The sequence below is a fragment of the Ictidomys tridecemlineatus genome, chromosome 7 (genome assembly GCF_052094955.1).
Source record: "Ictidomys tridecemlineatus isolate mIctTri1 chromosome 7, mIctTri1.hap1, whole genome shotgun sequence".
Lineage (NCBI taxonomy): Eukaryota > Metazoa > Chordata > Mammalia > Rodentia > Sciuridae > Ictidomys > Ictidomys tridecemlineatus.
Window position 1 is genome coordinate 68145509 of NC_135483.1, and position 25418 is coordinate 68170926.

At 33.1% G+C, this 25418-nt stretch overlaps 1 protein-coding gene across 6 annotated transcripts in view; it reads right to left on the reverse strand.

Moving 5' to 3' along the window:
• Positions 1–25418, reverse strand: part of Arfgef1 (ARF guanine nucleotide exchange factor 1) — a 120358-nt gene that overhangs the window by 76986 nt on the left and 17954 nt on the right. For all 6 annotated transcript variants that reach the window (XM_078017122.1, XM_040294012.2, XM_005322938.5 and 3 more), the window contains exons 2-7: positions 15337–15367; positions 14540–14696; positions 13233–13379; positions 11402–11581; positions 6079–6355; positions 3864–3974 (exon numbers count right to left, since the gene is read on the reverse strand). In XM_078017122.1, the coding sequence (XP_077873248.1) occupies positions 3864–3974; positions 6079–6355; positions 11402–11581; positions 13233–13379; positions 14540–14696; positions 15337–15367 (903 nt within the window). The remainder of the gene's footprint in view (positions 1–3863; positions 3975–6078; positions 6356–11401; positions 11582–13232; positions 13380–14539; positions 14697–15336; positions 15368–25418) is intronic.

The following is a 25418-nucleotide window of genomic DNA, read 5'->3' on the forward strand; positions in this document are numbered from 1 at the left end:
TAAAATCATGGCATATTCAGATAAATGGATGAAGTTGGAGAAGATACTGCTAAGTGAAGTTAGCCAATTCCAAAAAACAAATGCCAAGTGTTTTCTCTGACATAAGGTTGCTGCAGTCTGGCTGGGCACAAAATCACCAGCCACTCACAGCCTTGTAGATTCAAACAGCAATTCTTTATTCCCGAACTCACACCGGCACTCTACAATCAAGTTCTGGGGAAATCCACGTTCTCAATGCCAAATACTCTCTCAATCCCGCGAGAACTCAAGGAGAACTCAAGCAGCGGGCGTGCCTGAGACAGCAGGATACGCCCTATTCCCAGCAGGGTACACCTTAAACCTGGAACAGCCCTAAACCCAAGGAGCAGGATACTCCCTAAAACCTGATCCGCCCTAAACTGGGATCCGCCCTGGTCCTTGAGCAAGGTCACCTTACTCAAGCATACATGCAATGTCACTGCAAATGACCTGGGTCCAAGGCAAGCCCATTTCCACAATGGAGAGTCCTTCCTCTAAGCAACATGGAGTAGGCTGACAAGAAAATTTCGATGCGTCATTCCTACTTGGCAATGGCTCTCAGCATCTCCCCCCTTCTGATTAATTAAACAACAAGCCATGTGGCTTAAGGACCGTGCCTGGTAGGTTGTCCAATTCAACATATGGTGACTGACTTATAGTGGGGTAGGAAGAGGGAGCATGGGAGGAATAGATGAACTCTAGAAAGGGCAGAGAGGTGGAAGGGAAAGGGAGGGGGCAGGAGGTTAGCAACGATGGTGGAATGTGATAGACATCATTATCCAAAGTACATGTATGAAGACATGAATTGGTGTGAACTTACTTTATATACAAACAGAGATATGAAAAATTGAGTTCTATGTATGTAATAAGAACTGTGATGCATTCCGCTGTCATTTAAAAAACAAAAGCAATTAAAAAATATTTTATGCTTCATAGATCATAGTCACTGTTGCAACTATTCAACTCTACCTTGGAAGTGCAATATCAGCCACAACAGACAATAAGAAAACAAATGAACATGACTGTGTTATAATACTTTATTTAAAAAAAAAAAAAAGGTAGTGGGCCAAATCTGGCACATGGGTCATGACTTCTTTTTCTTTTCTTTCTTCCTTGAGTATAAGGTGGTTTTTTAAAAATTCATACTTTTCTTTAGTCTCTACATTTTCAAACTTAATAATCTTATTGGCTTCAACTACTAATTTGAACACAATAAATCCCATCTATAGCACTTCCTTTGATATTTCTTATGCTGGAGCTCTATTTCCTATTACATATTTCACAATCATTTCCACATGGATGGGATAATATGAAGATCAAATACAGTTTGCCAAAATAAAATTAGGTTGGGTATGGTGAAGCACACCTTTTATCCTAGTGACTAAGGAGGCTGAGCCAGGAGGATTGAAAGTTCAAGGTCAGCCTTAGCAAATTAGCAAGACCCTAAGCAACTTAGTAAGACCCTGTCTTAAAAGAAAAGGAAAAAAAAAAAAAAAAAGACCAGGGAAGTAGCTCAGTGGTAAAGCATCCCTGGGTTCAATCCCCAGTTAAAATTAAAAAAAAAAAAATTAAGTAATATTAACATGATTCAATTCTACCAATATCATCATATGCATTTAATCCATTTAGGCTCAAAAACTGAAATATCGCCCATGTTAAAAAGAGTTATAGCAGGTCTGTTACTGCCAATCCTTAAAAAGGCCTACTGCCAAAGTCCCTTTGATGCAATACACATTATCACCCTTATCAACCATTTTTGTCCCCACTTTTGACAGTTATGGTTTCCTGCTCAGTCTTAGACTACCATGCTGGTCTCCTATTGAACTTATTTTTCATATTTAATATCTTAGAGCATAGTTCTGTTCATTTCATTTCTCAGCCATAAAATCTTCGATGGTAATTTATCTTGTCCTAGAATGAAGTTCAAAATATTAAACCTGAAATTTATAACCTTCTGTTAGTTTGCTTCAAGCTACTTCTATATTTTTTTCTATTGCATGACATCACATGTACTATACTCAGGCGAACTACCACCTGCCAATTTCCAAAAGTAGACTCTAGACTCTAGATAAATACATGAAATACCACTGCTCTATACCTGTATGAATTCACAGTCTCTTGTGTCACCCCTTCTGAACCATTTTAGCTAGAAATAATCATTTTTCCCTAAATTTTATAGGATTTTAAAATAGAATTTTTGATTCTAATAAAACATACACACACAGACACTCACACACACACTCACACTCACATGTCATTTTACTTCAGAGCATGGTCTACTTTGGCTTAAATTTTTGTATTCTCCCTACATAGCCAAATAGCTGTATACGCTCCATAAGTACCTGCTGAATAAAAAGATGTATTAAAAAAAATAAGATCAAGCAATAGATGAATGCCTGCTTCTGGAATTATACTAAAGAAGGAAATATATTCTTAGAAATTTTATAAATGGGAATTAGGTATAGTTGAAATGCTGACACTATTATCTAAGATTCATACTATACTTTTAATCCCATTTCTAAAAGTATACATAAGCAAGGGACTATGTTTAGCCCTGTGTAAGATATCATGAATTAAAGAAAGTTCAGCAGATTGTTCTCAAATCTAACCCAAGCTACAATACTGTCATGAAAAACTTGGTGAAATTCATAACAAACTTTTCAACAGTTTTACAGATAATTATATTCAATCCATTAGATAGGTACTTACTCTATGTCAACTACTAGTCTGTGATAATAAAGTCATAAGAAATCATGTTTATCTCCAACAGATACAAAATATTTGAAAACCAAAACAATTCAAGTATTTTCTAGGTCATGAAATTTAGCATATTTAGGATAATGGGAAATATATTCTTGCCTCTCTTTTGCCAAGAACTAAAACTGAAATGCAATCAATGTTTTTATTGGGATGGAGAAAAGTAGGTTTTTATAAAAGAAAATAATTGAAGTCAGAGGAGAAAAGGAATACTCTTCTATAATCAGAGATATTAGTCCTCCCTTATCTATAGATTCACTTTTTACATTTTAGTTATCCATGTTTAACTCTAATCTAAAAATACTAAATGGAAAACTCCACAAATAAATAATGCCTATATTTTAAATTGTGTGCTGAGAAGTGTGATGAAATCTCTTGCTGTCCCACTCCATCTCGCCTGGGATAAGAATCATCTATTCCTTTGCTTAGTGTATTCATAGGACATATGCATCCCATCTATTAGTCATTTAGTAACTCGGTCACTGGATCTACTATCACAATAACAGAGACTGTATTCAAGTAACTTTCATTTTACTTAATAATGGCCTCAAAGCACAAAAATAGTGATGCTGGCATATCATATATGCTGAAGAAAAGTTATAAAGTGCTTCCTTTAAGTAAAAAGTAAATTTTTTCAACTTAATAAAAAGAGAAAAGAATACCAGATGCTGAGGTTGTCAAGGTCTACAGTAAGAATAAATCGTTTATCCTTAAAATTGTGAATAAAGAAAAAAAAAGTCATGCTAGTTTTGCTGTTATATGTCAAACTGCAAAAGTTATAGTGCATGGTAAGATGGAAAAGGCATTAAATTTGCATACCTATGTTCAAGAAAAAACAGTATATAGAGTATATTTGGGTTTGGTATTATCTGGTGGTCCTAAGTATCCACTGGATTGGGGTTACCCTGGAAAGTATCCTATGTGGATAAAGGGGGGCTACAGTTATTTTTTTAGACACACATATAAAATCACCAACTTAGAGAAATGTCTTATAATTTTGCCTTTTGGGTTCCACATATTATATGGTCTTTATGGTTAGATGAAATCCCATAAAACAGAATAAATTAACTTCAAATGTCGTGTATTACCTCCAACAACAATGTTCACCATTTCTTCTACAATGCTCTGTACAATGTCTTGTGGCTTCTCCTCACAGTCATGGTTTTCTCCATCATATATCATATCATTTTTAGATAATGCTTTAAAAAAATTCAAGAGAACATTAATTTTTTGTAAACTTTTACTAAATATGTATGATAAAAAAGTTTCTTAAAAATGAAGAAGCAATTACATGTTAAATCTTCAAAATTTATAAACAAATCAAAAAAATATTTCTCAAAAGCCAATTTTAAAAATAATTCACTTAACAATCTATTAAATGATTGATTTCCCAGATTATTGCTTTTAAGAATCAAACTTTTAAGTGTTCTGAATGAAACATTTTTAACATATCTTATAAATGTTTACTTATACTTAGTAAACACGCTATTTTATTACTCTGTGTCAAATAATATATTAACTGTAATTAAAATCTGTTTTGATTACTAATAAGATCAACATTGTACTAGAGTACAGTGAGATCCTTAAAGAGGCAAAGACAGGGCTGTTGGGGCTTCCACCAATGCATTCCTTACAATTTCTTCCCAATAAAATCTTTATTTCCAATGTAAAACCAAATTTGAGAACAAAAACAAGAATTAATTCTCCAATTTAATGAAAAGCAAAAACAAAATAAGCACTGTGGATCAGAACTTCTGAATAGCCTAAGAGAAGTTGATGAAGATAAAAATAAGATTTCAGTTAAATTTTCTGAAATGCTGAAAATAAATGATGGTGGCTCAACTAGCAAGTTAAAATGCTTTGGGATCTGGGAGTCACAGTACCACACCAAATGACATCATACTATAAATCTGGTAGTGATGATGTCTCTACCTCTCCATATTCCCATTACTGTAAAGGACCACTATTTATAATTCTGGCTTCCAAAAACCTGTGCCCCCTATAATTTCACCATTCCTAATCTACCATCTACTACCTTCTACAAAATACTGAATATCACAAGAGAAAACTGATAAATTGCCTGAGTCTGAAAATTAAGAGTTTCAATTATAACTAAATTTACAGTCATTATTTAAAAGTGTGCACAAAATGTTAGTGAATTTAAATCCTCACTTAAAGTAAATGACACAATAGATTAGATTAATAGTGACTAATATTTATTACACATACTAATAGCTTAGAGAAGTTAACCACTATGTCCTAAGTCACACAATTAAGTAAGTGACAAAATGTGCTCTAGAACATGCTCTCTGAACCAAGTGGTCTCAAGTAGAATTTTCATTTTTATCAGCTATTGGGAGGAAAACACCTTTATAATCAAAATAATCACAATAATATTTTAGTAAACTATTTCTTATTTATTATTCTGTGTTTTACAAGTTACCTACAGTTATGTCATACACACCCAGTAAATGCTCCCACTTCTTGGTCTTAGCCCATGTAGTTTCCTCTACTGAAAACATCCCACATTTTCTAGCTTGCCAATTGTGACTCCTATCTATCATGATTCACCTAACATATCATTATTCTCTTCAGCACAACTGTCCCAGGCATACTTTCAAGAAACGTATCACACAGTATATTTCTCATTCATGCTCACCTGACCCTCCAGGCAGGATAGGAACATATTAAAAACATTCTATCTATAATATTAGCTCCAAATCCTAGCACTGTGTCTACAACACTGGGTGCTCAATGAATGAATGTTTGTCGAATTTATAGGTAAATAAATGAAGGAATAAATAAAATCTCCACTTTATCAGAGATTACCTCTTTGAATCAGCTCCTTTTCAAATGCATAGTGAATGGTAGGGATGATTTTGGCAAAAGCAGACTAGGCAAATAAATGTAAATCACATAATTAAGTATTGTGGATTTACTACTAGCTTCACTACCATAAATGGGTGGTTTATCAAAATCATCCCTATTCAAATAAATAGTAAAGTACTATTTAAAAAGAAAAAGTAAAAAGGCATCTATTCATGCCACTACCAAGTTATGGAAAAGATGTGGTTAAAAATCAACAACTGAAAATACTGAAATCTTTCTAAAGCATGGCATGTTCATGAGATGCTACTGAATGCTTAGTCAACTCAAATGAACTTTACCACCTAGTATGGAAAAAAGTCACAATTACTATTAAGTATCTGATATCCATTAAGTCACATTTCTTCATCAAAATTTCTCATTCCTAAGCATTTCCCTTAATACACACACAACCCCGCATCCCCTTCTCAAGATTACTTTCAGCTGCAGTTGCCTGATCAGCTTCAGTCTGCTCATTTTCTGCACTGGAAATATCAGATCCATTTTCAGGCTCTGTGTCATCCTGGAGACTTTTATCCACATCATTTGTATGGGGGTCAAGGTCCCCTTCATGTTCTTGTGATATATGATCAACAGTCTGAGGTGGCAAATATCTAAGTTGAGGTGATTCAGGCTCATGATGGCTTACTGGAGACTGTAAGAGATGATGATGCTGTCGATGCCTTTCTTTCTCCATTTGTTTGGCTTCTTGCAACTAGAAAAAAAGTAATAATTTTCAATATTGTAAAACAAACAGTTCAAAATCTAGAGGAATGTTGTTTCATACAACTAAAAATCCTTTATGTAAGTTGTCACCTTTTCTTTAAGCTTGGAAATTGTAGCCCACCAGAAATAATATAAAATATATTCAAAACAATAATTTTTACTCCATAGGTGGCTGGAAATTCGTACATAAAAAAACACTTGAAAGACTTTTACCATATACCCTTTTGATTACATTTGTTATTTAATGTTGTGAATGTATGAATTAAATGAAACAATTTCTAAAAAGCCTCAGAGTAATAACTGGTTTATTGCTAACAATGGATTTACCTAAAATCAAATAAAAATTTCACTAAAGGAGAAAAGAGTAGATGAAAAACATGTATGTACACATTCACTTTTGTCTATACATATTGAAATAAAATATAGAAAGATTCACAGGAAACTAGAAATAATGGTTACCTATAGAGGGTGGGGATCAGGAAATGACCAAATGGGAAACAAACAATAGGCAGCAACTTTTTGGTATATACCTTTCTGTAGCATGTTCTTATATTACTTTGTCAAAAATCTTTTAATTTAAAAACAACAAAATTATATTTGAATAAGTTACAATGAGGGCTTGAATTATTCTGTCCAGTCACCTAATAAGTATGAAAAATACTGTGCTTAATAATGTCTCATTTTTATTTTAGCAGACCTGTCATTCTAATGTACATAACACTATCTGTAAAGCTGGCTTACTTGCAAGATACTAAAAACATCAATCAGGATCACAGGGTTTCTTTTTTAGCACTTTATTGACCTTCACATATCTATTGTAGTCCTCATGACCTGAGAAGAATTATTCTAACAGAATTTTCACAGAATTTTTACATTATCAAAATGAACATTTCAAGTTTTCCATTAATATTCCAAGTCATGGAACTAAGTACATGAATTTATAAAATAAATTTGAATCAACAGATTTTAATGACTAAAAAGATAGGCAAAGCCTTAAAAATCTATATAGTACAAATTTCTTATTTTACTGAAAAGGAAAATGATGAGCATGTCTTGTTGCACAATGAGGATGATAACAGAATTCTCAAACCAATACTTCAGCCCATTCATGGAAAAGTCCATTTCCAAATTAACAGTGAGAAATATATGAATCACAATCCAATTCCACTGTTGGCCCAATTTTAACCAATCTGCACCATGGCTTTTTGGGGGCAAGCACATGTTCTGGGAAAAAAGACATCAAATTCTAGCTTTTTTCACATATTCCAAAACTGTTAGAAACTTTCGCAAAATCTTAAAAAAAGAAAAAAATGGTTTTTTTTTAATGAAAATAACATTCTCTATACATTTCTGTTCTCAGCATCAGAACTACTAACATTTGGGGTCAGGTATTTCTTTGCAATGAAGGCCTGTTCTGTGCATCACAGAGAAATGTGTGAACTCTTTCTACAATATTCCAGTAGCAGTGTCCCTCCCCACTGATTTTGAACATAAAATATTTTCTCCTTTGAAAAAAAATTTAAATTAGCATTTTATGATTATGTCTAGGTTGATTTTATTTTGTCAACAGTTTTATGTTATATGTACAACCACAATACACCAATAAAAAATGTGGGGGAAAAAAAGAGTTTTATGTTAGGGGGTCAAGGGAAAGAGTGAAGTTTAGCAATAGTATTGAAATGACCTCCAGCTAGGAAGATTTTAGCAAATATAGAAGTTAAATTATCTGTGTCCCTTTCTCCCTTATGTCTACCACCTTTCCACTTTTTAAAAATTATCCATTACATAAAACATGCTCATGCCTTTACCACAATGCAGTTACATATTTGAGTGATTATCTGTTTAAGGTTCATCTTCCAATCTGTAAGACCTTTGAAGGTAGTGGTCAAGTCAGTTTTGCTCATCACTAAATAACTGAAGCTTAACACAGTGCTAGGAACATACAAAAAAATTCAATAAAAACTTGTTGGAACAAATTAAACCAATAAAACTTAAAAATTGACAAAATTATTTTCATTCACCTTACCAAAAATGCAGCAAGATCACTTTTGTGGTTGCACAATATCAGAACTAAACTAATGCCAATAAATAGGAGAATAAAGGAACAGACTATAGTATATCGTGGAAAACTATACATCTCTAAGAAAACATGAGGACAATCTCTAAGAACTGACATGAAATGTGCTTTCCAGGACACACTCTTGAGTAAAAAGATCAAAATACAAAAGAGTACCAATAGCAAGTGTGGTTCCCAGCCTTTAAAATGGCTATCAATGATGTGGCTTTCTAGTCTACTTGATTTTCACTTCCTTGTGTAGTCCCCTCCACTCTAAACTAAGCATAATCTATGTGAGCATTTCTGATTATAAGGTAGACATTACAGCTTCTGTCTTGTCACTCTCTTTCTTGAATCATTCTTTCTGGGGAAGTTAACTGCAATGTCAGGAGCAGCCCTTGGAGACATACAAGGTATAGAAGTTAAGGCCTTTCCCCAAGAGATCACATGACTGTAGCCCTATTTGATACTCTGATCCATGCAGCCAGTGGCAACCTTATTCAAAACCCAAGCCAGAAACTCCCACCTAAGCTACCTGCGGTTTCTGTACACTTCGAAACTGTAAGAGGTGATCTTTGCTATTTAAATCTAAAATGTGAAGTGATCTGTTATGCAATGATAGATAACTAATATGTTACCTTTCATGTAAGAAAGTGACACAGGATGCAATATGTGTATCTACTCATTTGTTAAGAAATGCAGGAAGGATAAGATGAAAACTAAACAGATTAGCTGCATTCAAGGGGTTGGAAAGAAATAAGGCAGAGAAACAGGGTTGTAAAAATTAGAAAGGAATGGGACTTCTCTGAATATACTTTTATACAGCTCTGATTCTTAAATCACAGTAATATTTTATAAACTCCCTAAATAGAGAAGTAAAACTATTTGGGATGTGAGGGTTTCTGAAAATGAAAAAAAAAAGTTAACAAACCAAGGTAAATGTATTTTAAAGAGATAAAATTTCCTCTTTGAAGCTGAGGAGTGTGAGGAAGAAAGGAACTAACATAAGTAACTTTGGAAAGCAGAGTTTGAACATATAAAAATCAAGAGAACTTTGCTTCTTCCAATGGTATATGTTAGCATTTCGAAAACTAACATTTAACAAGATTGAACAATCAGTACAGTGTAGAAAATTAAAGCCAGATTTCTTACTGTTTAGAGAAAGAATTTACAAATAAGGAATAAAGTTGGAATGAACCCTAGGTGGTTGTACTGAAATCAAAAATCAGTACAAACACATTGTTTTTCATATATACAGATAAATAGTAATATATAGTGTATGGAGATGGGCATGGTAGGGATTAGTTTACAGGCATCTATTTTTATATGCTGAAGGCCTAGAAGTAATAACACCCTACAGACAATGAACACACTGAGCACTCAGATTTTGGCTTCCAAATATCATTCTTCAATTGAAGAAGTGAGGGCCCCTAGTTGAAGTGGTTGATTCCAGTGCTGAAAGAAGTAAAATTAAAAATGAGCATGGAATATTCTGAGATTCCAGAAAAGGATGCAAGTATTTGAAAAAGATGAGGGCTTATCAAAGGACACAAGGCCAAAGCTAAAATAATATGGGTAACACACAAAGTAAATAATGACAGTATCAGATTATAATACAATCTGGTTAAATGAATATACATGAGTACAGATTGCCAGAGTAGCCAGAGTAAATAACTGAATAAATAAGTAAATTGGGAAGGGAGAGAAACTACAGTTAATTAATACAGAAGGAAAAAGAGAAACAAAATCACCATTACAGAAAAACCACAGAAATAGGTTGCCAACAAGATCTCCTGTTGGGTTCCAGAATTGTGGAGTATGGGGAATCTGAGGAGCAGCAGCATATCTACGCAGTCTTAAAATATCTTTCCCAAGACATTGATTAAGTACAGGAGAAAAACTAGTAACTTTATAGTGTAGGAATCTGACAGTTCTAAACTTAACCATGTGGTCAAAGTTACCACCAATAAGAAGACATATCAACATCATCAGTTCCTAACAAAAAAAGGCACATTATTTCAGAGATGTTTTAGCAAAAACACATTCAACCTCATTCTAATTGTGAGAAAATAGGAAACAAAGCAAATTTAGGGATACTGGACCAAAAAAACTGACTAATACCCTTCAAAAACAGCAAAATCACAAAAGATATGGAAAGATGGAGGAATTATCAAGAATCTGGAGAAGACTAAGACATAACAACCAAATGCATACTAAATGTAACATGGGATCCTATGTCAGATCACAAATAAAAAAGAGACATTAGTGGGAAAAATTGGTAAAATTCAAGTAAGGTCTGTGGTTTAATTATTAATGTTTTGTCAGTATTAATTGTTTTTGTCAAATTATACTACCACTGGGTAAGATGTTAAAATTAGTTCAAAATGAAAAGTTGGAAGTTGGTTTTTAATTTTGAAGACCTAGGCAATAGAACACAAACTAACCAAACCCACAAAATAAAACCTAAATGATTCTTTAGTTGTTGACCTCTACCAACCAATCTGAAATAGTTTTAAGTATAAGGAATATAAGACCTTTAATACACAAAAGAAAAGATATATTTAATCATTATCAATATAGATCTTCATATGTAATTTTGTATATGTATCTGTATGTAATTTCCAATATGTAATTATACACCAGAACAGATTAAATTAAGTAGTTTTATTTCTACATTACACTCTACTAAGCTAAAAATTCAGTAAAAGTTTCAATTCATAAACACTTCCCTGAGAAAGATGGCAACCAATATTTTTCACATTCTATTTGTGAACAACTAAAAATACACTTTGTCCAAAGTCAAACAAGTCAATAAACTTCAAAATAAAATGGAAAAAAACATCTCCAGTAAAGAGAAAAGAGACATGTAAATCAAAGATGCCCTTCTTCACAGGAACAAAGATTTCACTATAATTACTTTAAACTCCTTTCTATATTTGATACTTATGGTGCTCTACTCCGTCTATTTTAAATACTTACTGCTTGGTTTTCCATGCGTGCAAAGATAACATTTAGCATCTGAGTAAGAGTAGCTTTGGCTGTTGTCTGATTGATGAGATTTTTGCTTGCTAGATAGATATTGTAACATGTTCTCACAGCTTGCAGTACAGTTCCTTCGTGAATTTCTATGTGTTGTGATGTGACTGCAGTAAGTAAAGCCTTAAAAAAAAAAAAAAAAAAAAAAGCAAAGTTAAAGCAATTTTCTGTATCCAGAGTGTTAGGAAAACTTTTTTAAAAATGAAATTTTTCATATTAAAACTTACAGAAACAATTATTGCTCTCAGGTAGCATATACAGAATTTTTACCTGCCCTGAATATGTCATCAACTGTTAAAATATTTGATGTTTTCCTCAGGGCAGTAGTTTCCACATTATCTTCCCCATTGAAGAACACCAGAAAAACATTTTAACTAATATGTTTTAACCTAGGTTTTATTAATATAAATATATTTAATTAATTTAAATATATGACATTTGAACTCTCACGTCACAGTAGAGCACAAATACAAACTTTATATACTCTATTAAACTAGAATGTCAATTATGGAGGATAAACACTGCTTTTTTCACCACCAATTTTCTGATATCTTTTTTACTGACTGGAGTCAACAAATGTGTTGTTGAAGACATTAATGAATTTTTAGAATAAAGCATTTAAAATAATTGTAAGTTGACTTCTCCAATAAAGTGATCAACTTTCATACATGTGAATTTTCACATGGAATTGGAACTTGGAATTTTTCAAGTATAAACACTTTTTGGGGGGGCCGGGGGTAACTGGGATTGAACTCAGGGGCACTTGACTACTGAGCCACATCCCCAGCCCAATTTTTGTGTTTTATTTAGAGACAGGGTCTTACTGAGTTGCTTAGTGCCTCACTTTTGCTAAGGCTGGCTTTGAACTTTTAATCCTCCTGCCTCAGCCTCCTGAGTCGCTGAGATTACAGGTATGTCCCATTGCGCCTGGCAAGTAAAAACGTTTTTTATCTTCCAGCTTGTCCAATGCTATGCATAGTCAGCATTAATAAATGTATACCTAGAGTAAACTCCAAAAGCCATCAAACTTCATATGATAGGTCAAAATAATTAAACTGTTAATTATTAAAATATTAAAACATTAAATTAAAATAAAATGTGTGAGGCAAATACAGCTATAAAATGAAAAGATTGAGAAAAGGCTATACACACATCAAGCATTTTATACATGTAAACCATTTTCAGAAGTACTATAGTCACTAAAATTTTACTGATATGTAACATACTACCATTGATAGACTGAAAACATGACTAGTTTTTCTCTATTGGAATTCAACCATCCAGGTTCATTATAGCTTGAATGTAAAATAGAGTTTTGCTGAGCAGGTTCAATAGACAGATACATGCAAGGGAATCAGGAAAGGTGGTGGACAGTATTTCATGTGGTGATTGTTCCATGGCTTGAGAGGGCAGGCTATGAGGGTCCAATAAAAAGAAGAAAGTAGGGAGCTAACAGATTTAAGAATCACCCTAAAGCTTGAAGGGTAGAATACATATGACAAACACCAGAAATAGAAAAACTCTGGAACAGACTCTGGAGCCCAAACCTAAATTGGGACATTCTAAAGAAGGAATACAGGAATATAGTTGTCTTCTAATGAATTCTTGGCATTCAACAGAATCTCTTGATGTGGAGTCTAAAAAACACCCAAAGATCTCTAGTATAGCAAGAATGCATGTAAAAGGTATATACTATTTCAAGGTATATCAGAAAGGTCTCTGATTTTAAAAAGTATAGATTATGAACAACAAATCATCTTATATAACTAATTACCTTTATTATTTGCAACTGAACTCCTTCGTCTGTTTGAGGACCTTGGAAGCAGCCACATATTGTTTCAATTATTCTATCAATCAATTTTTTGCCTGGTGTGGTACTATCTGGAGCATTGCCAGTCAAGTGCCCATAAGCAATAAGTTTCTGAAATGGAAAAAGGAAATAAAGATACTCATTAATCAAATACATATATTTACACATACACTAATTGAATATAAGTGAAAATACAATATGATTGAATATATATTAACATTCTTACCAAAAAAAAAAAAAACCACCAAGGTCTTATCAAAGTCAATATCAACTTTTTCTGTTGTTTACTACCTATAAATAGGTAAAATCATTTATACTTGCAATAATCACAAAATAGAAACCAACAGACAATACTTTGAAAAAGTGAGCCTTGAGAATTTGTCTCTGATGTCCTAGAATTGCTTACTGCCTTCTATCTAAACAAGGTTTTACTGATAATGCTTTTGTGGAAACTATTTTAACACTTAAATGATACAAAATCTTTTCCCAAGTTAGATCTATCAATCTGCAGCAAAACCTGTTTCTATACACTGAAACAATAAAACACCTATTTGTTCATTCATTGTTACATTATGCCTTGGAAGAAAAGCATTGATATCGTATTTACAATTTTCTGAAGAAAACAAGGTCAGATACCAGATGAACAAATCTTTAACCTATCTTAAGGACAAATTATATGAACTCTTCCTAGCCACTGTATTGTTGCTTGAATTGGTGTAATCTGGAAAGTAAGTACCCCTCTATCTAAAGCTTGTTTGACTCATAAAATATCTAAGAGGATCTTGTGAGTGTGTGTGTATATGTTTGAAAGACAGTATGAAAGCGTTCAGAAATTTTCTGACATAAATGTCATAGCTGAGGTCCAGCAGTGAAATAGTAAGTTGTGGATATTAACCTATTGCTTTAACTAAAATAGCAGGCACCTAGTAAAATAATTTCCAAATAATGACATATATAAAGTCAGCATCAGGTTACAAGCATTAATGTTCTTCCATTTCACTGATGAAATGAGTCCAAACCAATATTTTCATTATTGATAACCTTAGTAAAGACTTTAGGTCTCTCTAAGCAAATGATTTTTATTACCACTAAACTAGAAACATTTTTTTTTGCAACTATTACTGTCTAATGAATATAAGCAACTATTTGGTTTCTCATCTCAAAAAAGAATATTCAAGGCTTTCACAGAAATATCTGAAACATCAACTGTTGAGCAGCCTTATAGAAACACCTTCCAAATAGATGATTATTAGATACCATTTTATACACACCTGTAAACAATCTAGAGATGTACTAACTATTCGGGGACATTTGGACTGACATGCCAACTCAAAAGGTAAGAAGTACTTGTCTGCTTCAATAAAATTGGTCTTTGATTTCACTGGTGGAAGGGTGCTTGATCCAGCTTTTGCTTCTCCATGAGGAGGACTAAAATAAAAAGAGTCTAATTAGAATATCACACTTATCATTACTGATGATAAGTTCATATAGAAACTCAGAATTTCAATTCTAAAAGGAACCTTGCTAATGCAATTCTCTATCTTACCACATGCCATGAGGAAACCAAAGTACCAAAGCTGATTTGCCACAAGGTCAAAAAGTAGTGGCCAGAGCTGTTACTAAACACAGTACACAAGTGTCTAGTCTAATATATTTCCAAAAACCTCTATATCTTTTATTAAATATCTCATTGCCACATAAATTTGTTATCTTAATACCTTAAAAAGCAATGGGTTTTCTATTTGTCCTGAAGTTATTCAATTCTGCTCTAAAGATGCTAACATTATCAAAGAAATCTAATTTTTCTAAATATCAATCAAAGTCTTTAAGAAAAGACTTTAAGGTATATCTCAGAAGTACGTTTCTTGTACTTATTTATACAAGACTGTTTTATATTTAAATATGCTTTCAAATTATATTTCTTAAGAACCCATTTTTTTAAAAAAATGTATTTTACTACAAGCTCACACAAAGAAAACTTATTACATTAAAAATTACTATTAATATTTCAGCCAAGACCAACAAATTTGCAAATTATTTGCATTAAAGAGAAAAAAATCCCACAAACCTCTGTTTTTCAGTTTCAGCTTTTATTTCCTCTGTCAGGGAAAAAGAAAAGAAGCATACATTAGAAAATATACCAGAAAAGTCACTAAGAATTTGAATTTATGCTTTATAAACTCATTTGAAACTTCTACAAAAATTGGGAAAATACAAATTTAAAAAAATTGGGTGTTTTATTATATGTATGTATTTAGTATAAAACCAAACATTAACCACCAAAGATGTGAAATTCCCAAAGAATTTGCCTTTCTCAGAGCATTCCCTTTTTTGTCAAGTTACTCTATTAATCATAAGTATTGAATAAAATATTATATATGTTAATACACTGAAGTCACAATATGTAAAGCAAATGATGGATGACGGGAAAAAATTCTCAATGCACCAGTCCTATGCATCTCAGGGAGATTATCAGGCCTGAACTATAATTTCTTTTTCTTTTTAAATTTTTATTGATTAATTTTTTGGTACCAGGGATTAAACTCACAGGCACTTGACTACTGAGCCACATCCCCAGTCCTATTCTTATATTTTATTTAGAGACAGGGTTTCACTTAGTTGCTTACGTCTTGGCTTTTGCTAAGGCTGGCTTTGAACTTTTGATTCTCCTACCTCAGCCTCCTGAGCCACTGGAATTACAGGCATGTGCTACCATGTCCAACTGAACTATATAACTTCTTGAACATGTTTATGTGTTTGAATATTTAATTTTTATATTTATGACTATATATATAAGTAACTGTGTGATCAAGAGAAAATATAATAAAATACAATAAAATATGCAGGCCCACTTTTAATTATGGGGAATTTGCCCTTTCACTATTTATAAGGAATGAGCTGAATTAGATAAACCCTACCTTAGTAGAAGACCCTGAAATTTAATTGATACATTGGGGGCTCTGGTTAATAGATTAACCCTACTTGAAATCTGGAAAAGCATTTAATCAATATAACAGGTACAGATGATTACTTCTCACATATACTAAGATATTTAAACCTTATAACAACCCTATGAAATATGGACTATGATACCTCCATTTTAAACACCAGGAAATCAAAGTAGAGAGACTGAATAATTTGTCTGAGGATTGCACAGTTTGACTGTATGGCTAACTGCATTTGTATTATTATTTTAAATTTCATCAATACAAATTTATATATTTTTATCTTGTTATTTAAGTACTTTATATAATATCCTTGGGTTCTCCCTCTTGGCCCCAAAAGCCCTTTGCAGATAAAGTATGCTGACCCTTGTTTTCAAAACAAAATGATTCACATCTCATAGACCCTACAATCCATTATACTATATGACTCCATTAGTTTTTTTTAATGCCTTTATTTATTTATTTTTATGTGGTGCTGAGAATTGAACCAAGTGCTTTCCACGTGCTGGATGAGTGCTCTACCACTGAGACACAACCTCAGCCCCAAATTCATTAGTTTTTAAACTAATAAAATACATCCAATACAAGCATAGTTGAAGGTAATGTTTCTCTATTAATTCAGATACCACCACAATTTTCTTCTTCTCCCTACTTCTCTTTGATAGTCCCCTTTTCTCTTTCCATATTGTAAGTGAGGGAAGCTCTGTTCAAAACTATGTTTTTTAAAAAATATTTATTTTTTTAGTTGTAGTTGTGGACACATATCTTTATTTTACATATTTATTTTTTATATGGTGCTGAGGATAGAACCTAAGGGCCTTGCACATGCTAGGCGAGCGCTCTACTGCTAAGCCACAAGCCAGCATCTCAAAACTACTCTTAAAATAAAACTATGGGCAGGATGTAGTGGTGCACACCTGTAATCCCAGCGGCTTGGGAGGCCGAGGCAGAGGATTAGGAGTTCAAAGCCAGTCTCAGCAAAAGTAAGACATTAAAAAACTCAGTGAGACCTTGTCTCTAAATAAAATAAAAAATAGGGCTGGGGATGTGGCTCAGTGGTCAAGTGCCCCTGAGTTCAATCCCTGATATCAGAAACAAATGTACTTTAACCCTCAATGTTTCTAATGTTTTAAATTACAGTGGATTAAATGTGAGCTGTAGTATTTTTCTTCATTTCCCTACATAGCTATACCCACACAATAAGAGTTTTTAATGTTTTGACAAAAAACTTTAAAGGTCACATAACAATCACAACTATTCCCACTGATGATTAAGATAGCTTGCATGGTTTTTTGTTGTTGTTGTTGTTATCCTTACAGTCTTGCAAAATGCCTATATTTGTACAGCCACACAAAGACTGCCTGTATTCATCTTAAAATATTTCCTTTCAAATGCATTCAAGGCCACTTAAACTGAAAGACAGTAACATTAAAAAGCAAGCAAGATTAAAAGGACCAGAGGCAATGGAAGAATGATAGAGATCATTATTTATCAAAATACAGAAATTTGCAAATTTTAACAACGATATTTTAAAATAAGCTGAATATTTAAAAGAATATGCAATACTATGTCTGCACAGCAATACACAGTTTAAAACACTTTTCCACACCTTATCTAATTTTATTCTCACAGGATAATTATTCATTTTTGGTGAGGAAAATAAGGATCAGATTAAATGATGGCTTATTCTGAGGACAATCAGCTGGAAAGTAGTGATCCAGAAACTAATTTTTCTTGTCTTAATGTAGTATCCATTGTGCTAATTTAAGCAAATTTCTATTAAGTGGTACAACTGAAATGAATAAAAAATATATCCTAAATTATCAGGGTAAACTTATGAAGCAGTGGTTCTCAAAGTGTGGTCCCAGGACCAGCAGCATCAACATCACCTGGAAGTTTGTTAGAAATGCAAATCCTGGGTGGGAGGGCAATTGGGCTGCAATATGTCACCCTTCTGATCACCAGGGTTGATTCAGCTGAACTGGCTGGCTAGGCAAGTGTCCCTATCCTCCCTCATTGCTCCATGTGCATCCCTCCTGAAGCTGCACATTAGGTCAAAGGGGACCTGGTACAAGAAGACTACTCTTCAATCAAGGTTACATGAGTAGCTGCATTCCTCTGCTAGAACTTCCAAACAAGCTCTTAAGCAATGCAAAACCCTAGGCCGTCCCCAAACCTACTGACTCAGAAACTCTGAAGGTAAAGTCCTATATCTGTATTTTCACAAGCAATCAAGGGATTCTAAAACACAAACAAGTTTAACATCATTGCTATGAGGTCCTTGCAAGAAACAAGTGAAAGACAGCTGGGTTTCATCAATATATCCATAGGCATTTATTGTTTCTGTAAGATTTATTTGACTAGGTTTTGAATGTCCTGTAATACAATCTTTGATACTGTCTGTGTTTAAACAAATTAGAGCTTGGTTAGCTTCTAGCAGCAGGCTCAAGAAATAAACTAATTCTCAATTATTATAGAAAAACATCCAAAGAAAAGACTACTGAAGCATCAAAATAAGCAACATATTCAAAATAAAAATCATACAATGTTTAACTGTAAAATACTTTCTCATTAAATTCAGAAACACGGTTTGACTATTGCTGTAGTTTGGATACTGAATGTTCTCCAAAGGCCCCTTGTGTTAAAGGTTAGTCCCCAGGGTGGCTCTATTGGAAGGTGATGAAATCTTTAAAATGAGGTCATAGTAAGAGGTCTTCAGGTCATTGTCCTTGAAGTGGATAGAGGCTTCCCAATCTCCTCCTCATTCTTCTTTGCTTCTTAGATATGAGGTGAACAATTTTGCCCCACCATATGCTCCTGCCAGATATGGTATCTTGCCACTGGCCTGCCATGATGTGGGCTAATCAATCATGGACTGAAACCTTCAAAATTGTGAGATAAATAAAGCCTTTTTTCTTATACTTGTCTCAGGTACCTTGGTATGGTAACAGAAAGCTGAGTAACATAACCACAATCAGTTAAATACTTTCAACAATGCTCTGAAAAATACTACATATTGTAATTAGATAATATGTGATAATATTATCATTTCTGAGCTAAAATAAGATATAAACCAGAGGCTTGATTTATTCAGTACTGTGTAACCAACCATAGCTCTTTTTAAAAAATCCCAGAATTTGAGTATTGAAATTCTTTCAGTAATTATTTTCTATTCATTAACTTGTCTATTCCTTCAGAATATTTTTATAAAATTTTAAAATAATCTCTTAAAAACATATATAGATGGAAAATCTTTTTAATCAAAATTGGAGGAAATGGTTCACAGTGAATTAGTATAAGAATATTTTCTTAAAGTGTTTTGAAAGGAGCACAGGTTTTATTCCTTTCAAATACATTCAATAATTGAAATCAAGTCAACATTTGTAAGGCATAGAAGTCATTTAATGAGCATATGCAAGTTATATCTCACCTCCTAAAAATATTAAAAATTCTCTCTCATATTATTTTTACTATTATTTAGAAGCTTCCTTCCCAACTGACAATACAAAAACAAACTTCAACATGATACCTGCATGGATTCAACATCAATTTTGACTTATATGTAATGTTGTTTATAGAACAGCAGCAGTTACTCAATGCTGACTCAACTGGTAATTTAAAGAAAGACTTCAGTCAAATTAATAGTTTTTAGTAAACACATTAGAATTTATAAATCCAAAGTGTTACTTTAATACTATGATCCATCCAAATTATGTACACAAAGCTAGGAGCAGTGGCACATACCTGTAATCCTAGTGACTTGGGAGGGAGGCTGAGGCAGAACAAGCCTCAGCCATTTAATGAGATCCTGCCTCAAATAAAAAGGGGTGCAGATATAGCTTACTGGTAAATCCCTGGGTTCAATCCCCAGTATATATATATATAAAGTATATGTAAGCATTATTCTGGGAGGGAAAAGTACATAACTCTCATTAGATTAACAAAGAAGCCCATGACTCTATATTAAGTTGTTACAGGGTCAATTATGACTAAAAACAGTAAGTTGAATTGAATCAACTACGACAATACATATGAAAGTACTTTTTACTAGAACTAAGTATTTTTAATAAAACACTGCAGAAATATAAGGAATTACTCTGGAAAATAACATTCCTTTGGATGTAAAGATTATACCAGGATGACTTTTCCATCCTTGTATGGATAGAAAAGTGATTTTAGAAACACATTTCATACCAGAATTAAAATACAGGAGTTAAAGAGAATGGCAGTAATCTAGAACAGAGAAAATGGCTTGAACTAAAGCTGTCACAAGAGGAAGGAAAAACTGTAAATTCCATGGGCAAGGAAGAACAGAACTATATCATTTGTTGGGGAAAGGATAGTTAGCAAAGAGAGATTGGCTTGCATGGGTGAATGAAAGGTACCATTAACTTAGACATAAAATGTAGTTTCTTATAGTGTCAGGGAAGCAGTGGGGGGAAAAGTTGAAGAGGTAAGTCTGAGTTGTGTTCAAGTGGCAGTATCTAGCAGGATCCAAGATAGGTTGAGTATCCCTCATCTGAAATGCTTAGGACAAGAAATGTTTCAGATTTTATAATTTTTCACATGTTGGAATATTTGCAAAAACTATACTGGTTGAGCAACCCTAATCTAAATTTGTGAAATCAGAAATGCTCTGAGATCACCAATTTCCTGAGAAACAATTTTTGGATTCTGAAGCATTTCTGATTTTGAAATGATTTTCAGATTAGGGATACTCAACCTTTAAAGGAATTTGAAGACTGGGAGATAGCATGACAGAGTTTTTTTTCCCAAAATAGCCAGTATGATATTTGCTATGCATATTCTGCAAAGTGACCTTGCCATAACCCCAAGATGAGCTAAAATCTAATTCCCCTTCTCTTGAATCTGGGCTAACCTTAAAAGATTCATTTATAAATAACAGAATGCAGTGGAAGTGACAGCATACAACCACCAAGGTTGGGTCAGAATAAACCATGTAGTTCTTGCCTGATTCTTTTGGAATGCTGGGTCTCCAAACACCCCTCTTGGGATCTAGAAGCCCTTATGTGAGAACCCCAACCAGGCCACTTGGAAATCACAAAAAGTGGTCAACAGTTCCACCTGAGCCCAGCTTTCGGGTCATCACCCAGGCACCAAGCATGTGAATGAAGAAGAATCCAGAAGATTTTAGTTCCCCACCATTCAAAACTCCCACATCCATTTGAGTCTTCCCAGCTGAGGTTCCAGACATATCCCACCAGAACTCCAAACACATAGTCTGTAAGCATAATAAAACATTCACTGTGTCACACCAAGAAGTCTTGGGATGTTTTATTATTCAGCAATAGATAACTGAAACAGAAAGAGCTGGAGACATAAGATAACTGGGGTTTGAAACAAATTCTTAGCATAGCAAATGGGGAGGGAGAGATAAAGAGGCACAAATTACTTCAAGAACATGGAAGATTATTTCAATGTGTTGTGAGGGTATGATAAGGAAATTAGATAACTAAGAGATAACAATGTTTAATAAAATGCACCTACTGTTTTGCCTTTGCCTTTGTAATGCTCCTTATCAACCTCCTCAGAATCTGGATAATCTACAGTTGACCTGGCAAATTGACTTCTCTCCTCAAGATGGAACTCAAAATTCACCTCATAGGTGAAAATTCCAGAACCAGCAACAGCTTTCCACCATTTCCCACACTCACCATCAGTATTTATGTGCTCCCATAGAAAGGGAATAGAATATGTAGTACAATATGATATTTTGATGTGTTTGCATTGTCAAATGGTTAAACTAAGCTCATCAATGAACCTATCATCTCATGTATTTATTATGTTTTGTAGTGAAAATATTTAAAAATCCACTTAGTAATTTTCAAATATACAATAAGTATTGTAGTCACAATAGTAAAATCTGGAAACAACCTAAGTGTTCACTGAATGAATGAAATACATAAAATGTAAAACACACACACACACACACACACACACACACACACACACACACAGCAGAATCCTATTCAGCCTTGAAAGAGAGGGTCAACAGATACAACATGGTTAAACCTAGAGGATATTACGCTTAGTGAAATAATCCAGGTATAGAACACCAAATATCATATATGATCTCATTTATATATGGAATCTAAAAAAGTCAAACTTAAATAAACAAGGGTAGAATAGTGGTTACCAAAGTCTGAGGAAGAAGTTGATCAAAGTCTGAGGAAGAAGTTGATCAAAAGGTACAAAATTTCAAGTGGGACAAGAGGAATAAGCTTTAGTGACCATTTAAAAAAATTTTTTTTCATTCCTGATACCTAGCACAGTGTGAGAAACACAAAGTAGATATTCAGTAAATGTTACCATATTACGAAAAAAGAAGAAAATAAAATCTCCTCTGTCCTTCTCTGTTATTTCCTTCCCTTTTCCTTTTCACATCTTCACAACTTATAGTTCTTAAATCTAAAAACAGGAATAGAAAGTGATGCTGTGAGTATCCAAAGCTACCTGTTTTGAATTAATTTGGAGTTTAACCTCGACTTAGATTCATGGGTTTTCAAGTCATTTAATTGGTCAGAAGAAACAAAGCTTTGAAACCTAGGTGATCTGGGGGAAAAAAAAAAGACTTTTTGCTCATCAGTCTCAAATTCATAAATGCTAACCAGCTTTTCTCTTCAAACAAAACAAGATGTAGTAAATGGTCTCAATCAATGGTTTTCAAAATTGTCTAACTGCAAACCACAGGAAGAAATATTTTAGAATGAATCCCAGAATATACATATGCATATGTTACAAAAGTAAAAATTAATTACTCTTATTACTTACAATATATTCTCATTTTCTATTCTATTTTATTAAAAACAATAACACTAGACATAAAACACAGAAACTTCACAACCAATGGTGGTTTGTAACAACTAATACAAAATTTGTTGGTACTATAAACTAACGTACAAATTCAAGAAGTTTAATGAGCCAGATATGATGGCAAATGCCAGTACTTCCAGCAACTCAGGAAGCTGAGGCAGGAGGATCACAAAGTCAAGGTCAGCTTCAGCAACTTAGTGAGATCTTGTCCCAAAATAAAAAATAAAAAGGGATGGGGATGCAGCTCACTGGTAAAGCAACTTGGCATTTAACCCCTAGTAATGTGAGGAATATAGAGAAGGAGGAAAAAAGCTGCTAGAAATCCAAGGAAATAAATGTGAAGGCACATTATAATCAAATTAGATAAAACTAAACACAAAGAAAAATACCTTGAAAGCACACTATTTATAGAGAAACAATGCTTTAGAATGACAACGGATTTCTCACAAAACATTATGGTGGCCATCATCTGGGGGCAGTGATATGAAATTCCAAGAGTTGAAGGAAAAGAATGATTACACAGAGTTATGCATAAGTACATATTTTTTTCAGTGAAAAATCCTGAAGGAACGAAATATAAAATCAAGATCTCAGATGAAAGATAACTAAAAAACAGTAACCACTAGACCTACCCTGAAGGAATCTGTAAGTTCTTCAAACTGAAAGGAAATGTTAAAGAAATTCTAAAATATCAAAAAGAATGAAAAGTGTAAAGACACAGAGAAATGTAATGGTATCCTCCCTCTTCAGTTTTCAAAATATGTTATATATTTGAAGTAAAAATAATAATGATAATAATGTCACTTGTTGCTCTTCATATATGTGGAAGAAATTTTTAAGAGAATAATACTATAAAGTGGGAAGGCAAAGGGATAGAATTCAAGTTTCTACAGTTTACTTAAATAGATATAATGCTGACATCAGTATGTTTTAAGTTATGAATGAATAATGTAAAGCCTAGCAACCATTAAAAAAATCAAATGTATGCTAAGGAAACACCACAGAAAAAAATGTAATCCTAAAAATTTTGAGAAACCCATATAAAAGCAGAAAAAGAGTCAAAGGGAAGAAAAGTAATACCAGAAAACAAAAATAAAATGGCAGACTTAAGCCATAACATTATCAATATTACATTAAATATAAAAGGTCTAAGAATAAGAATTAAATGTCAGAGTTTGGTAAATAAAATTTTAAAAACACAAACCTACTATAATAGTGTTCCCAAGGGGACACATTCCAAGACCACAAGTAGATGCTTGAAACTATGGAAAAGTACCAAATCTTACATATACTATGTTTTACCTATACATGTATACACAAAGTGGATGCCTTTTCCATCTTTATGACTGATCATACACTATGACCATAATTTTTATAGTCTGAGATATGACAGCAAAACTAGTATGAATTTCTCTTACCTTCACAAATTTATGAATAGTTGATCTATTTTACCGCAGATTCTAGCAAATGCAACATAATATTTTTTCCTTTATTAAATCAAGAACTTCTACCTTTAACTTAATGGAAGCACTTTCTAGCTTGTTTTTGGCATATCCAAACTGCCAGCATTACTTGTGCTTTAGGGTGTTATCAAGTAAAATAAAGGTTAACTGAACACAAGCAGTTTTGACAATGGACCCATAACTGAGAGAGCTACTAAGTTATTATGTACAATGTGGATATGTCACACAATGTAATGATGTACATCTGGGGTAGAATGAAGTAGGATAGTGCAAGATGTAAAACTTAAGAATTATTTATTTCTGGAATTTTCTATTTAATATTTTTGGACTGCAATTGACTACTGATAACTAAAACTGTGGAAAGCAAAACCCCAGGTTAAGAGTGTACTACTATTTTCACTAATAACAACGTGCAACTAACTTCAAACACAGTATTATAATGATACAAGTAGTTTGAAAATAGATGGAAAAAGATATCAAAAGAAAACAGGAGTGACTATACTAACGCCAGCTAAATCAGGATTGGACACAACAAGAAAATGACTGAACAAAATACATTACAGAACAAAATACATTATATAATGATAAAAGAGTCAAAACAGAACACATAAGCAATCCTAAATGTGTATGCAATAAACAAGAGCTTCAAAAAACATAGACTGAAACATAGAAGAGAAAGAAAAGACAAATCTATAATCATAGCTGAAAACTTCAACATCTTTTTTACCATTAACAGAAATGTTAGACAAAAAACCACCAAAGAGATAGAGCTAAACAATACCATCTATTAACGGGATTTAAATTTATAAAATAATCCACTGAACAAGAATAGAATACACATTCTTTTTAAACGCCCACAGAATATTTGCCAAGACAGTCCCCAACTAGATTATAAAACAAAACTCAAC